The sequence below is a fragment of the Saccostrea cucullata genome, unplaced genomic scaffold (genome assembly GCF_032062105.1).
Source record: "Saccostrea cucullata isolate Sc308-1 unplaced genomic scaffold, CSIRO_AGI_Scuc_v1 ctg60, whole genome shotgun sequence".
Taxonomy (NCBI): Eukaryota; Metazoa; Mollusca; class Bivalvia; order Ostreida; family Ostreidae; genus Saccostrea; species Saccostrea cuccullata.
The window spans coordinates 261,914-279,638 of NW_026931414.1; the positions used below are offsets into that span (position 1 = coordinate 261,914).

The 17,725-nt window shown below is 30.7% G+C and overlaps 1 protein-coding gene across 1 annotated transcript; it reads right to left on the minus strand.

Moving 5' to 3' along the window:
- Positions 1-924: 924 nt before the first annotated feature.
- LOC134232553 (uncharacterized) lies at positions 925-14,762 on the minus strand. Its single transcript, XM_062714536.1, has 9 exons — positions 14,418-14,762; positions 13,597-14,145; positions 12,775-13,077; positions 10,249-11,829; positions 5,637-5,792; positions 4,772-5,118; positions 4,425-4,515; positions 2,620-2,702; positions 925-1,024 (listed from the first exon to the last, which is right to left on the minus strand). The coding sequence occupies exons 1-9, from the start codon at positions 14,464-14,466 to the stop codon at positions 980-982; spliced, it is 3,204 nt and encodes a 1,067-aa protein (XP_062570520.1). The 5' UTR covers positions 14,467-14,762; the 3' UTR covers positions 925-979.
- Positions 14,763-17,725: the final 2,963 nt, after the last annotated feature.

Sequence of the window (17,725 nt, forward strand, 5' to 3'; positions counted from 1 at the left end):
CTGACAAGGTCATTGTATCGACCATAGAACTTACGAATTGATGACTTTAAATATTCTTGTTTCATCAATTTGTTTACCTCTTGTTAGAAATTGTACATACGTGGAGCATATACTCTTGCGTATTGAATCAATTGAGAGATATAAACCCGCATGCAGGTGATGAAGATATATTGCTGCATAAGTAAGGGAAACTGACGATTGAAAAGTTAAAGTCGTCACGTTTACTAGTATTATAGAGCTTCCTTGTTAAATTACCTTTAAGGTCTTTTTAACTCATCTGAGCTGAAAGCTTAAGTGAGATTTTCTGATCACATTTTGTCCGTTGTCCATCTGCCTGTCCGTCCGTAAAGTATTCACATTTTCGACTTCTTCTCCAGAACCACTGAACCAACTTCAAACTTGCCATAAAGCAAGGTGAAGGGAATTCAGGTTTGTCCAAATGAAGGACTGCGCCCTCTTTCAAGGGGAGATAATGAGGAAATAGTGAAAATTTGGTGGCATGTTTTAAAAATCTTTTCAAGAACCACTGGGCCATGAAAGATGAAACTTATATGGAAGCATCCCCTGGTAGTGTATAGATTCAAATTAGTTCAAATCATGACCCCTGGGGGTAGGGTTGGGCTACAATGGACGATCAAAGTTTTATATAGGAATATATAGGATTTTTTTTAAAAATCTTCTCAAGAACAACAAAACCATGATTGGTCATATGTATATGGAAGCATCCTCAGGTAGTGTAGATTCAAATTTGGTCAAACCATGTCCCCTGGGGTTGGTTTAGGTCACAATGGACGATCGAACTTTTTACATAGGAATATATAGGAAAAATTTTGTATCTTGAAAAGTATGAAAGGGTGGATCTCTTTTCTTTCTTTTTTTGAAAAAAAATCTTTATTGTATCAAAGACATTTACATCACATTCACAATTACTCCTATATATTTACAAAAATTATTGATAAATAACAAAAAACTGATGCATTCAAAGACTTTTCCAGATCTCTGGCACGCAAAACGAAAGCTCTACCTGAAATTAGAAATAAAACGCAGTTTTAATGACATGAATATTTTGATTTACCTCTGTTTTTAAAGGTGCATAAAAATAATCACTATTTTGAATATGACAAATCAGCATGCATGCTAAATTGTAATGAAAGTAAAAATAGACAATGAGACATTCGTCTTCTCACAGTTATTGAAAACAATGTGTAATGTGCAGTTGACATCAGAATTAAATTTTCATCATTTTTATTTTCACTATATAGTAATTTTTGAAATATATAGCATCCTTCAACTACAGTTTTAAAATCGATTCAGTGCGGTTGCATTATTACAACGCACTTTAAAAAATAACACACCTTTCAAAACGCGTTAAGTGCCTCCATGGTAAAAAGAAATTGATGTACACCCTTGAAAAGAAAAATTCAAAGTGTTGATTTTGTCCCAAATTTGACGCATCCTGAAAATTTGATTTCAAAGTGCGTTGTCACAGTGTATATAACAAATAAAAAATAGATTATACTTGAAGTACATTCTGATCCCAATTTTAAAATTTGTTTTCTTTTCTTTTTTGCTTAAATTGTCTAAATTGTTTTCAGGAAAGTTGCACGTCATTTTTTTTCTGGCTGTCCCACCATTTCAGAAACAATACCTGTTTGGTAGCTAAGCAGGGAGTTATATACTAGTATTTAGGTCCCTGGTTCAAGGGAGAATAAAAAGTTTTCATTCTTTTCTATTTTTAAAAGTCTTTGATGAATTAAAATAGAGATTATTTCCGCTTCGGAAATGCTGAGAAAAGACGTTGCTTGACACATTTTTATTTCTTTTATCTCTGTGGAGTCATGTTATTAATTTTGATCGTCAATCAGAATTTGAATTCAGAAGCAGACACGCTTAAAGATCATGTAAATAATGAATTTCTTGACAGACATTTACAGGCTTTGATGACAGTTAAAATGAAGTTGTGATTATTCTTTCTAGGTCTTATTTGACTTAATTAATTATCAAAAAAAAAAAAATCAAAGTCTGTACTTTTGAAAATCCTTTTTCATATCTTCGACATCCTTGTATGCTTAATTCAAATAAGTACTAGTATTATAATAATACATTTTAAAGTACATGTATGAGCTGCAAGTTTGACATGATTAATTTTTTTGCAAATTTGTAATCAACTATTTCAATGTCAGAAAAATAGAACATTTATAAACTTCTGTTGTTCATATTTGCAATGGAAGAATTCTTTATAAGCTTTGATTGAAGCAAAATTACATTATTGTCGTCCTGTACAATATTGATTTCAAATATAATACTATATATTCGATTTCTTCTGAAATAATTAAAAATTTTGTTATATTTTTATTAAACAAAAAGATTTAAATTACATACACTTTAATAGCAAAATAAATTTCTCAAAAATGCAGCTCATGTTGCTTTAAATCATACTAGTAGAAAACTACAGAAGTTGCAATCAATCATCTGCGTGTCAACATATATAAATTGCAGTTCTATCTGATAGTCATGTGAGCCGTATGCTTAGAAAGTGATCAATTTTGAATCACATGATCACCACCGATTCTGCTACAATATGCATGTATCACTTGATCTTGTGCACCAGGAACTTACATTATCAATGTATCCCTGAAATCCCGGCTTAGTTTGGTCACACCTTCCTATGTTCAATGGATTCAAACGTTCCTCCACTACTCCTGGGAAAAAACAAAGACTTTTTTTTCAAAATTCTAAATTAAAATCTTATTTCAAAGGTTGAAATGTCATGGTCCCTGAGTTAGATTCTTATTTATTTCAAACAGAACTCCCAAGGCGAAATAGGAAGTGTAAGACAAACAATTTGTCAGAATAGATCAATTGATTTAGAAATAAATTGAAGAATCGTACTAGGAAGTTGACAAGCATTATGTTGACCATATATCCTTCAATTTTTACTATATCTTAAGTGACTTTATTACAGTATATTCCAAAAGTGGTATAAATTATTCATATTTGGACTTTTTAGAAAATTTAAAAATATAAACTTTTTTTTGTAGTCAGTAACATCAAAACGTACGGTATTTCTACACTCAATACATTTCCTCACGATAAATTAAAAACTATGCTTTTAAAGATCAAAGACAACTACTTCAAAAAAAACAGAACATGGAAATGTTCATATCTTATGATATTGGTCATCAACAAGATTACTTTGTTTTAAATTATTCTGATACTAAGCATAAGTACTCTAAAGTTGATATTAAAAGATGCTGGGTTCATCTTTGACAACATTCACTAGTTTTCGGAGACCAGGATCTTCCAACAAACTTTTGGAAATCCGATGAAGCAGAATTTATTCAAAAAAAATATATTAGGAGAAAACAACTACCTTGCCTTCATATATCGACCAAGTTTTATCAATTAGCAATAGTAATTTCTGTAGTATACTAGTATGTCGACTCGATATATGCCAGTGAACTTGAAATAAAAGACACCACAGAGTCTGCAATATGATAGGCAATAAGGGCCAATTGACAATTAAATTTTATGACAAATAAGATGACTTTCACTTTTCATTCCTTTTTATGTAGTATATTCCTCTATCACCTGCATACGGTGTAAACGTCTCTCAGCTGCTTCGATACCTTGAAGCATGCTTTGAAAACGATAGATTTTTTTTAAACCAAAGCAGACCATTCATGTAACCTGATGGTACACGGATTTTAACATCCTCATTGAAAGTCAGCATTTAATAAATTCTGTGGTCATAACGATGACAATGACCTTGTTAGCAAAAATAACCTATCATTGGGTCGTATATTGACTTCCTTGATTCATAACAATTGTTAGTTGATTTTATGCTAATTTTGACAACAACGGAAGAATAAACAGCTAGTACTAGATTCTTTATATACCTAATTGCTACTTATAAGTTGATGTGAAATGGGATAATTTCATTGTCTCAAGATTCAGGGTCATTTAAGTTGTCATAAATAATGCACTCATACGTATTTCAAAACCAGCATTTATATCATTTATAAATTTTACGTAAAAATAAAAGGTGGCTTTGGAAGTCGAATACCGGTATTTATTGGTGGCCAATTTCTCCAAACGTTAGGTTAATGAAAATTACTGAATGATCCCGGCATCTGTTATTAATTCTATCGTAATATATTTCAAACATTGATATAAATCAGCTTCTGAGATTATGCACAAAACCCAAAATAATGAAGCCAGAAAAAGTATATCAACTTTCATGTTAGTAGAAAGTATCGAATCAAGTGGGAGACATTTTTACTGTTGTTTAACAGTATGTTTACATCAATACATAATGAGTGATAATTAATAGTAATAACATAACCATGCTTTGAAAATGAAATATGTAAATAGGAATCAAACTGGCTGCACGTGAAGGGAATAACAGTTTTAAAGGTATATACCAGTTAGTGGCAGAACTTCTTTATTGCCATTCAGGATTGCTTTAAACTCGCTCCCGTCATAAATCATAACTAGATCATTCCAATGGAACATCTGGAATAGAAATTTACATCGTGAAATTTTGTAACCTTTTGATTATTTATATGCATTTTGTTCAGAATAAGAAGTTTGCTTAAAAACATTCAAAATTCTATAACTATCCGTCCAATTTAAGGTTTCGTTCAAAGTCCGAAGAAAAAAGGACTTTTTGTTGATGGTGTTGAATGTACAAAAATACAGTTATACCAAAATTGGCAAAATTTAAATTTAAAATACAGGATTTGTTATTTTAATACAAATTGAAACAAACCTTAAAATGTATTTTAATTGTTACACTTGTATTAACTGTTGTAATGGTCATGGCCACCTCGCGGGTTTTTGTATCAATTTCAACCCCGTAAGACATCGCCGACCCTTTGGCACAGTTGCCAACCAGAATCTGCTTCTGTTCCTGAAACTTTGTTGGTTTAAATCTCAGTTTTATCATTAAATGGTTCCCTATATAACCGCCACTAAATCGCCATATACGAAGTTCACCATCGCCATGAAATATAGCACTGCTATTCTGAAGATGAACTCTGTTAATGGCAACGGTGCTTTTTCCAGTAACGTCACTGAAGTCACTATCAAAGGTCAACTGCAATTCTGGAGTACAATCTAAAACAAAAGGAAATATAAGCTATGTGGGGAAAAAATCTAATGAATGTGATATACTATTTAGTAGTTTTTAAAAACTAATTGAACTCTCAACATATTTCCATATACGTTATGTGGTTTTTGTTAACTGATGTACATGCACCAATTTGCCTTTGTCTAATAGTATTGAAACTTCTAGCGATTTGGAAAATCCACTTGATTTCTTTTCCTATTCAAATTCCATCTTATCCTCAATATTTTGCTACTAAATAAACCGAACAGAAGCTATTAGTACTAAGTCCTGGTAATGGTTATCGTATTCTTCTGATTAAAGGCATGCAATATTGGTTTCACTTTACTAATTTTATAGGCTTATTAGTTTTACAAGCATAAAGAAATCAACTGAGAATAGATTATCTTGACTAAATATCAATCATCGTATATGCTCAGATTTTATGAGCAAGCTTTAACACAATTTATACTTGTATTTAACTATAGATCTTGTATTGGCGTATTGTTAGAAAAGAAGAGGACATTACCGAACTGTTTAATGACAAGAAACGATTTAGTACAACCACAAGTTTCTATGTCAAAAATCGTCCCCGGCGGACATGGTCTGATTTCAGACCCCATTGGCAGGCTCTCGACATAAAACCTGGGGTCACTGGGGTGGGTACTCTTTGTACAGCTTGGATCTAAAATGAACAAGTTTTAAGTGATTAGACTGTCCTTTTTGTGTGGTTTTCATCCTAATATGTAGGAAAAAACAAAAAAAAATAATAAATAAAAATATGATAAGTAAAAACTAAAAACTTAAAAGAGTTTCGAGAGACAACATAGTAAAGTAATGACTTTTGCACTAATTATCCACATTTACGAAGAGTTTTTAATTAACGATAAGGACGTACTATCTTACCTCTGAAGAACATTTATCAAGAGGCTATACATAATGCAAAATACTGGGAATGGAACTGTACGCTTAATCATCAGAAAAAAATGAGCGATGGATGGATTTTACTATTTCTGTTATTTGAAACGTATGTCACTCGCTTTTGGTTATTAAATTCATTAATTTGAATTAATTGCATACGTCTTTTGAACAATTAAAGCTAAACACACCCAAAACCAAGCTGCTATATTAAGAAATAAGTAAAAAGCGCCCTGATATATTGAAATCTGGGACCGCAATGTGCTGACAATACACAGCCATTGATAAGATTTACTTGATTTTACTTATCAAAACTAAAACCGATATTTATGGCCTATAATACCTGTACCCGTCTTTTATAATATAATGTTAGTGTTTTAAGAACAATGTATTTTATTTTATATACATTTTATGATTTCTTTGGATTTCATGTGCCAACTTATGTTCTATGTGCAATTTCCTGAATAAACAAACAAACAAGACAAATAATAAAATAAGGACAGTGTATTGAGCAAGATCGAATCTGGTTGATAAAGTGGTGTTATTAAAAGACTCACATTTAAAGAGTGGACATTAACATGTATTTTAAGACACTGTAATTAAAAAAAAACTTTCATCGTTATCTTATGAAAAGTTTTCTAAAATATGATTATAAAAAATGTCGATTTGATTTCTTAACAATTTGTTGAAACAATAATTAAATGACTTGCATGCTTTTTTTTTAAAATATCCATAATTATATTTACCACCTTAAACTGAGACAGAATGAATATAGTACACACACACAATATGCACCCGTTCACTGGCTTTAAAGTTTATAGGTTAACCGTTTATTTACCATTCTTTTCCAGACAAAGCTATATCTATGCAATATATGGCATGCCCTTCTTTGTTTTCCACTATCTCTGTAAATTACGTCCAAAAACTTTGCTTTACGATGGGAGAAATCGTTTAGGACTACAAAGTGTTATGTACTTATTTCGAACAGAAAAAAATATAATCAGCTTGGAAATAATTCCAACCAGAAGCTTAATACAAATGAAAAATTTTACCGATGTAACTTTAGAAACAAAAGTTACAGTGGCGGATCCAGGAATTCTGAAAAGGGGGGGGGGCGACCAGTTTTGGGTCGGGGTAGGGACCCACAGCCACAACCAAAAAATTGATTTATTAAATCTTATGTATATTTTGGACTCAAAAACTCTAAATATGCCGGTGAATTAAGCCATCAAAGTCCAAACAGACACTCTGTGAGATAATACTTAGTGCTTCGTGGTGTAAAGTCGGTGAGCAAAGTTTGAACGCTGTTTAACAATTTACTATACTGCATTTTCGCTGTGAGGATAAATTAATATGTGATTCTGGAAAGAAAGAACTCTACGTAAATTCGAGTTTTTAAAACTTGTGTTATCGGTGGGTAAAAAAAATTATTTCATCATGGGTAATTAGTACAAAAACGATTTCAATGTAGATGATGTTCAGAATTAATAACAAGTTTAACGTTTTGTGTTGTTTTTTTTATATAGGAAAAACATTTAGAGGTTTATGCTAAAAGTAACGTAAACGCTCTAACGGACTGCACATGTTGTAGTAAATAGGGTTACACCATTGTCAGTGAGTTTACGTAAATTGTTTCTATTCTTTTCAAACGTAACGATGCATTCCATTACATTTGAATATTCTTTGATCAAAATTTACACCCTTGTCGTCATCAAGTTTTGTTCAATTGGTAAATTAAACAAAATGGAACCTGAATACGTGTCCGTGATATATATATATATATATATATATATATATATATATATATATATATATATATATATATATATATATATATATATATATATTTCTGCAAAATCCTCAAATATCTATGATTCAAAAGATGTTTTTATTGTTGTTATACTTTACTATATGAAGAATTTAAACTTTATCATATTTTTTGAAAACTTGTAGAATTTACCCACGTAATATCTCCAGAGAAATTGAATTACAGATAAACAAACTTTATGAAAGAGTTCAAGATGCGGAGAAGATCTCTGAAGATCTGCAAGATTAAAGCATACATATGAATTTAGACACACCACGCACAGGTAGGCAAAAGTTTATAAATTAAAAAAAATCTTGTTAATCTTCAGCTTAACTATTAATGATTACAATGATTACAATGTATAATATATGTTAAATGGAGAAATGCAATTTGCACTGGATCCTACCTGTGTATTATAATAAAAAGAGAAAAAATGAGAATTTAATGTTTCCATTTTTAGAGTTCTCCATTCAAAATAGAGATTAGTCATGAATTCCTCATACTTAACAACAGAATAACAAGCATTACTTACACAAGTGTTGGATTAATTATCATTTGAGAACTCTATTATGAAGTGTTTATTCGAAAAGAAGATTAAGGAAGGTCCATACTTTTACGGATCCGGTTTTAATTTTACACACCAATAAAAATTCTGATTATCACTTCTTTATCATGTTTATAGAAATAAAATCTTTCTTGATGATTGATAATTAATAATAAAATAGCAGGTATATATTTGTTTATTATAGTGTCACTGTGCATACAAATCATTTGATTTACATTTGATATGGAAATTAACACTTTGTACGGAGGGAATGTTCAATTATTCTCCTGGAAAATTAATTATTTTTGATTTTCACAAGTTTTAACATGAATCTGATGTGATTTGGTGCATAGTGAAATAAAATATGATATCATACTTATTTATGTTCATTTTTGGCTGTTAACTCTTAAAAGGTAGGTACTCTGAGACATGTTGTATGCAAATTAACCTGCGAAGATGTCTAATTTATGGGTGTTTTACTTTGTTTATGAGTTATTTTAGGCATTTAAATAAAAAAAATATTAGTTTGACAGAAATTTTTAAAAGTACGGCCCTACCTTAAAACCCTTTGAGTTATTGAATGATTTTCCTTATACGACATTTTTTTTTTAGCAATCTTTCGAAAAAATTTCCTGGTTACGTTAATACCATTTCACGGATAATTCTTTATGAGTTTTAAAACAATTATAAATGTTTTTTTTAGTAAAGTATGTGTCTTCACAATTTAAAAACGGGTGGTTGATAATTGGAAATGCGTTCAATACAAAATTTGCATATCCTGTCAAGTACATAATTATGTAATATAATGGCATTTTTTAAAAATATTTTACTGTATATCGAATTCTTTATAATACTTTTATGCAACAGAATTTCTACCTATTGAAATGTCCTCTCTTTCTTTTTCAGTTCTACAAAGACACTGAAAGCTGAAACGGTAGTTTCTTTTAACATTATTCATTTTAATGAATATCAGATAACAGGGTATGCATTTGAAACTCAAAAATCAAACTGATTCTTGATTTGTCGGAATAGTTCAAATAATATAATTATAGTATAATTACTAGTTCCAAAATTAATGGCTGAAAGTTTACCAAATTATAAGTTTAAGTGGGTGTCTGATCTTAGTCTAGTAGCAAATCTTTCTTCATGCACTAGAAATGGTAATATGTACTTTAATCTATAACGTTACGTTCAACAGGGAATGCTTACTCCCTCAAGAGACCCGATCTTTTCTCTCAAGTTATCAGTGGGTCTTTTTTATGCCCTATTTTTTGATTTGCATTATTTGTGGAATTTTTAAAGATCGCCTTCAGTTATCTTCTCTATCCCTTTCCAAAGAGACGCGATTAAGCAGAAACAAGACATAGAAGCTGTCTTATCTATAAATTAATGTACATATGTCTATGCATTAAAGATTTCTTCTCTAAATTCAATTCATTGAAATTGTTTATTTTCTTCTTAATTTCGAAGACATTGGACTTTGCAATTAAAATTATTATAATGTGGAAATACCGGTATATCACGGAAAGTCTAAACTTTTTTAAAAACACACTGGAACAAAATCATGTTTAATGTAATCAACTTTTATTTTATATTCTCACATTTGATGTATACTCTAATACATCATACGTAAATAAATATGTTTCATGAAAATTAGTATATACACTTCAAAAAAGCAATAGGACTAGAAAAATACAAATAAATATATGAATCAATTCAACATATAACCACGCACACATATATAGATTAGTACCCTAGATCAAGCGAGTGACTGACACGATAAATAAAATTCGCGGTGATAAAAAACGCGAATATTTTTTTTCCGCTATACAATTCCATCCCCACAATCAGGAAATTGGCAATTGAAATTACCACCACTGAAACTCAATCCTATTTCTCCTGGCATTTGTCGAAACGGGCGGAGAGGAAGATCCTGAATAACACCTGAAGGTTCGCCCCACGGTGAAGGAAGATACGAGGACTGGCGGTAAAAGTGAACGTTAATGTCTTGTTGATGATATTTCTCTGTTTTCTGGGGCAACGAAGAAAACGGAGAACTTTTTAAATTTCCTGCTTGTTTTTTAGTTCCTTCTAATGAAATACCTAGCAGCTCCAGAAAGTTTGGCGGAAAAGTATTAGCATGTCTGGTCGTCAATTTTTCTGTATTAAACATGCTTGCTTGGGTAGAAGATTCTATAATGGACGGAGTAAGGTGACCATCGTTTGGTCCGGTCAGATAAAACGGCTCTTTATTTTCCCGACTCTGTGTAACAGGGGTAGTGGGAAACTGTGTCGGAAAAGACTCATGGTAGTTCTTCTCATGTGAGAGAAACAAAGGACCAGTGGTTCCAGTGGCATATATTTTGGAACCATCAAAAATATATGGTGCTTTAATGGAATCATCAGATTTTGCATCTTGATTCAAGAGTTTTTTATAGTGCTGTTTGTATGATATTGAATTAACTCCATTTTCAATGTAAAATTCATTAGATGGACTATATAACTTGCTGGAAATTTGAGGCCTTTCGTGAACTATTCTGTTCTGACTAAGTCCATTCTTAGATACTTTGCCTCTATTTTGTTTGTCATCTGTAGATGGCAGCTGGAGACTATTGCCACCAGAAAACACATTTCTGTCTATCGAACCAGTTAGTGTAAAAATTGGTCTCACTTGTCTACCCGACACAATGTTGTCTGTATACACTGATCGTTCTTCTGAAACCTGTGCGTGAAATGTTGCACTGTCAGTCTTTTCAAAAGAAATACTATTTCCAGAAAACTTTGAAACAGTATTGACATTTGAAACATGTCGATTTCTTTTTGGAAGTTCTCTGTACCTTTTGGTGTAAGGTTTTTGAGTTTTATGATTTACATGTTTATGTCTTCGAAGAGAGGGTTGTTGCGTTGTAGTTATATTGCTATTCACTTTCTTATTGTGCATGGATTGCTTAGTAGGATTAGGATAACTTCTCGTTCCATCCTGAGATTTAGTTCCAGTAACTTTCCTCAAGCTACTTCTGTGTTTACTTATTGTTGGGTTCCTCGTGGGTTTTCCAGCAGAAAAACTGTTATTGTAATGAGTTATGACAAAGCTTTTAACTTTTCTAGTATCTGTGACTTGTTTTTTGATGTCTGTTTTTGATTTGCTAGGAGTGCTAACATCTACATTTGTGTTTTTCTTTGTAGTGAACAGTGAGTTGAGTTTAGAGCCACCTGTGTTTTTGTGTATTGGTTTCTCAAGATTTTTAAGAAACGTTTTGAAATCATCAACACCTTTCGCCATCCACTCCATATATTTTTTTCTGCCCATTGGTTTATCACTTGTTTTCGTCGTCCATGGTTTTTCTCGAGCAAAAGTTTTCGTTGCAGGAGTTGATGTGGATGCCCAAATTTCGTTTTTGATAATTATCCCTGTTACTTTTTTCCCCGTTTTCTTGAATGATTTGGCACTGTCTGAAATAAAAATAAAGAGATCCGACATATTAATTATCATAAAATACATAAATAATGCATTTGTGAAGATAAATAATTTATGATAATCACCCATTAATAAACCTTAAAGGTGAAATATATGAGTTTCTCATTTGCATTTGTGATTTATGTACTAATATGCAAATGTTTGTCTCTCAAAAACAAAATAGATCGCACTTTCTATTTTTTTTAAAAAACCAAAAGTAAGATGTTATATTTTATAAGATAAAGGTAAAGATTGCAATGAATGAAGCAAAATGCGTGCCATTCATCCAGATTAATGTTGAATCATGTTTTTATTAGCATTTGTTTTTGGTGCTTTACATATTGGACATATATAGATAAGATTTGTCCTGATTAATTATAAATATTGTAATTTCGCTCTTTCTTTGAAACCACATGAGCCAATGTAACTATTACTCTTTGTCTTAGTTCTTGTAATATGTCATGTCGACATAATTTAAGATAAGCGAATATAAAGATTCTGCCAATCATAGAAATGAATAATTCTTTTAAACCTTTTAAATCTATTTATGCTACTGACGTTAAAACTCAAGGTTAAATGAATTATAATGTAATATTTTAAATTTATGTAATCTGATGTCCTTCGAATGAATTAGACATATATTTTTTTTTTTTTAGAATTTTGAAATAGATTCTCAATCGTTAAACTTTTCCAATTTCATGCTACAGATAAAATTGAGTTGCTTTAATATTGGAACAACTCTACAAGAAGTAAAAAAAAAATTTAAAATGCTAAAGCTGAAATCTTCTTAATTTTTTACATTATATAAAAAGACTAACACTATTAAAAATAAAATGTAAACAAAGTGGAATTATTAATCAAGATTTAAACAGTCTCTATTTATGGATAATGTTCTAAATGTACAGTCTTTGCTAAATAATGCTCAAGTCTTTAAACATTACCATGTCTTAATTCCTTGTTTTTCCTTTTGGAATCTCTGGTGCCAAGCAGTGAATAGTTTATGAAATATGGCCGTATTGATGGTCGTTTGTCAACCATTTCTCTCAGTTCTGGAACTTCTATCTGTAAACGATCCAATGAAGGGTTTTTAGCTCTTCGTAATTCATATTTCAGTTGCTTTGCATTTGACAATTGATTTGCAGAAAAAGTATCGTTTTTGGAATGCTCTTCCTTGGTATTGGTTTCGACATATAATTGACTTTCGGGTAGTGGTAATGAAGTTGTCCAAGACAATGTTGTTTTCCCTGAAATTTAAATGTTTCATAGTTCTAAAATATAATTCAAACAAACAAAGTGTAAGAATTATAAGAAGATAAAGTTATGTGTCCGTTAATGTTGACATTATAAACTCTTTTAATTTACCAGATGATATTCCTATCATTTAACCTGTCCACATGACAGTGATTTATGATCAAGTCTTCCTCTTATTCAAAAAGTTGATGCAATTTAAATTCCATGTTTGTTGCTGAGGTCATTGAACCGAAAAAGCTACTACACGATCTACTGTAATTAATTTCAATTATATGTTGATAATTAATATTTTGATTTAAGAATTCACAAAGTTTAATGATATGATGAAAACTTCGGTTGTTTAAAAATATGGGGACGAAATACCAAAATTAATTAAAGAATAATTTCTAATTGATTTTATACTGCCTGCCTAAAGGAAATACATCATTTCAATTACTACTAATCAATCATATTCATAATCTATTGCACAAATTAACCGTTTGAAGAAAGGTGTTCTTTGTATAATTACTTACCTTCACAAACAGTGTTGTAAATGACTTGGGAAAGCTGATATATCTCACTAAAATTATTTATTTGATATATTGGATTTTCAAAGGTCAGCAAGTCTTTTAAATCTTTTTCCTGAGCTTCTACTCCCACACCAATGGGTATTGTTATTACTCCTGCACTTCTTAAGAATCTTATTTCTCGTAACACAACACTCCTATTATGCAGTTTGTCACTTACAATCACAATAGCCACCCGCCTACTTTCTTTACAGTAATTATTAGAAAATTCTCTTCGAAGTTCTGTTAAGGCACGAAAAAGTAATGGTTTTCCTCCTGTTTGTTTGAATTCTGTCACTTTATTCACAAACTGATTGCTTTCTGTGCTTGGGACTATGCTTATTTTATTAGACACTTGGGAGCCGTAAAGGATGGCCCCAAAACGTATATTGGCAGAGGGCACTTCATATTGAGCAGGTCCCGATGCTACAAAGGTAACTTCATGAAGAAAGTCTGTGGAAGATACACTGTCTGATCCGTCTAATACAAATATTACATCTGCAACTTCATTACAACCTACAAAATAATGTTCAGATTTATCAGATCGATATTATAATATAAAGAAGATCAGATAAAAGTTAAAAATTAATTATAGTAAAGAATACTCCTGTAATTCTAATTGATTTCTGCAAACATTAAAAGCAATAGAAATACATCACCATTCCAGTTTTTTCCTTCAAAATGCACATTAAATTCTAAAGAATTTCATAATTAACCTTAATAAAAAGTATTTCAGAGAAAACTATATAATAAAAAAAGATTTAATTAAAAAAATATATAAATCTTACCTAAACAAATCGATACCATCGAAAGCCAATAAAAATAAAGGATCGTCATTCTTATTTGTAGGAATAATCATCTCATATCACAAATGAACTCCGTCATCAAGATAGTCCTCATTATGTTTATCTGCAATCATGCTCAATATAATGAAAAACTTTCGTCAAAGTCCTTTTCAACGCGAAGAAGGAGATCCTGCTCTTCCCTAAATGTTAGGTTGAATCTCATTCGTATTCTACGAGAAATATACATTCCTGTATGTAACGTTAGAGAAAAACGCTCTCGCTGATTAACATTCACATTGTCAAATGTCATCAAAGTCGGTGGTACTGTTTTTATATGCTGAGGGTTATTTGAATATACCTCCGAGTCTATATAAGGCTTTGATTTATTAACTATCTCTGGTTGACATAATAAAGACTGTTGTGGCTTCAAGATCATTTACACAAAACCGACAATTAAAACTTTTACAAAACCATGCAAGCAGAAAGTAAATTTTTGAATTTTTCTGTTTTCTTTTTACATGCTCTTTTTGTTTTGTTTAATGATTGCATTTAAAAAAATAATTAAATGTAGGTACTTTTTTTTTATTTAAGAGACATTATTTTTGTTTTACATTTACATTGGTTTCATTGGTTGTCAGCATGCTTATGCTTGTCTCGGGATTTTGTCAGAACTGACATTTATTACAGAAACATCTTAATGAAAATTATACTAAAGCTCCGTTTGGGACCAATAGTTGGGAGAAAACCTATTTATTCATTCTAATTATATAAGTTCATCGAAAAAATTATAATAAAATTATATGTATCTATGATCTAAATGTACGTGGATCTGCTCTTTGTTTAACCATTCATCTATCTTTTCTCCACTAGGGATTAATAAATACAGTGTATCTTAATAAATAAAATCTCTTTTAAAAACGTTTTATTAGTTAGGCAATGAATCAGATTTTCACTTTATGTTGAAGTTTTTAGTTTATATGTTTTCATATAATCTCTCATCCTGTTAAAAGGTCATGCCAATCATTCCAAGAATTTTTTTCTTGAACAAATTCTACAGTTGCAAAACACATTTTTACTCATTCAATTTTAATTTTATATTTAGAATAGCTGATTTTTCATGTTGGAAATAGAAACAGATTCAAGGTTTTACTTCTAAGCAAACAGTTTGAAGAAAAAGATTTTTTTGAGGTTTGTTTTTTGGGGTGGTTCCATTTTCAAAGATTTTGTCTTAACCAGGAATTGATAACGTATCCACAAAAAAGTTTAAAACTTACTTGGTTTGGCAAAATAGTTCCCTTGTTTAGCTCTAAAAAGAAAGGAGAATTAAATCATTTTAAATACTAGTAATATTCATTCTGAGAATGAGAGTCGGAAAAAAAAAACAACAAAGTTAGATGATTTAAAACTATTTCTGCTGAAAAATACTGACGTTATCAAAATTGTAATATATGCAGAGAAAAAAATGTCAAATAAAAAACTATTACAGCTGTCGACCTGTCTTGAACTTAAGTCATTGAGATGGTGTATGAATAAGAAGCAGCATTTAAATGCATATTTTGAGTGTTTGTAGTTTTTTATAGCAAAAAAGACTCAGTAGTTACCTTGTATGGTCCTACAATTTGCTTTAAGAGAGACAATCAGTTACAAACATTAGTTTAATTTAAGCCTTGTCGTCCAAACCGAAATCTTACATTTTAAAATGACAAAATAATAATTGTAAAACTGTGCATTTGCAAATGTCAAAATGTTATGTCAGCTGCATGTGAATCTAATTAATATTCAACATAAATCTTAAAAGGCAATGCAAAGAATACAAGAGAAATCCTTCCAGCTTGGATAAGGGTCGGAGAAGAGAACAAATTACAGGTACATGATATATCAAAAGATTACTAGTATCAAGGGAAAAAAACACAGTTTATTCTGACGTACTGACAGCAGCCATTATTCAAATTTCGAATTTGCAATAAACAGGAAATGAATGTTCATCATCATCATTGAGTTCAAAGAGCTCATATGTAAAACAATTAAACATATATATACTAGTAATAATTTAATATTAATATTTACCATATTTGTGAATAAATGCAGACATAAAACCACTTCCTCTCTATAAATCTAACTTGTTTTTCTGCTTTATGTATGAGACACTATATTCGAATTTTCTTATTTGAGGAACTAATTATAATTTGAAAACCAAATATAAAAAAATATTGTTTAATCTACCTTCCGATTGAATTATTTGCATAATTCCTTTCAATTACTTTTTTGTAGTAAGTTGTATTTATGTTGATTGATGTAAATATTGATACTTTAAATTCCATATACATGTGAATGGTCTATTTAAAAGCTTAATTAAGAGAGGTAAACAAAACATTAATTCATAAATATTCGGAATAGACGAAATGTTCTGTCTAAATTATGAATAAAAAAATCTCACGGCGGATGTGACCGACCAGCAGGGGATGGTCGCTCCTCTTTATCACTTGATCTTTTGGGGAAGTCCCGAGGTCTGTGATTACGCCCTGTTCACAGATCTGAATTTTTATAATGGGATCGATCATTTTCCTTCATTAACTTAACTTTAATCATTGAATGTATTGAGAAATTCAGTTTTTTGTTTCTCATGTCTCTCATATAATAATATATGCATCATAATCATGTTTATTTTCACTCAAGCTGATGACCTATAAACTATGATCAGCAGACAGTGAGGAAAAAAGAGTGCACGTCGATAACCTTATCCCATTTGATTTTAATTTGTGAATACGTTTATCATTAAAAGCTGTTTCTTTTTAAAAATAAAAATGGAAGTTGTAAATTTACTTATTTTGTCGTTGGTCATTTCCAAATTATTTTGTTAAAAACGTTTGTTTGTATATACGAGCACTCTGAAGTTGATATTAAAAAGGTACCTGAATTTCTGATTGACAATATTGACATGGTTTTTAGATATCAGGTCTTCTAACAATCTATTGGATTTTCTATAGGTACCAATTGTGCCCCGTTATTAGCAGACCTGTTTTGTGTTCATATGAAGTAGAATTTGTGCAAAAGCTTATACTTGGAAACAGACGACTGACACTTGCTGTGGCCTTAAATTCACTTGACATTAATACATGTATAACGACGACGTATATATTGTCCATCAACAATAGTTATTTCCATTCTCATGTCGATACGATATACCCCTGTGAGTTTGATATAAAAGACACTACAGAGTTTGACTCATCTGTTTCATATTTGGATATTTTGCTAGAAAAAGACGTTTATATTAATCTAACAATAAAGCTTTTTAATAACGTGATGGCTCT

Bases quoted from the DNA above. Each gene is read 5' to 3' on its own strand.
- LOC134232553 (XM_062714536.1), bottom strand. From the start codon at position 14,466: ATGACGATCCTTTATTTTTATTGGCTTTCGATGGTATCGATTTGTTTA. The intron at 13,078-13,596 runs GTAAGTAATTAT...TTTAAATTTCAG, and splicing joins TTACAACACTGTTTGTGAAG to GGAAAACAACATTGTCTTGG. The intron at 2,703-4,424 runs GTATATACCTTT...GTTTTTTCCCAG, and splicing joins AGAAGTTCTGCCACTAACTG to GAGTAGTGGAGGAACGTTTG.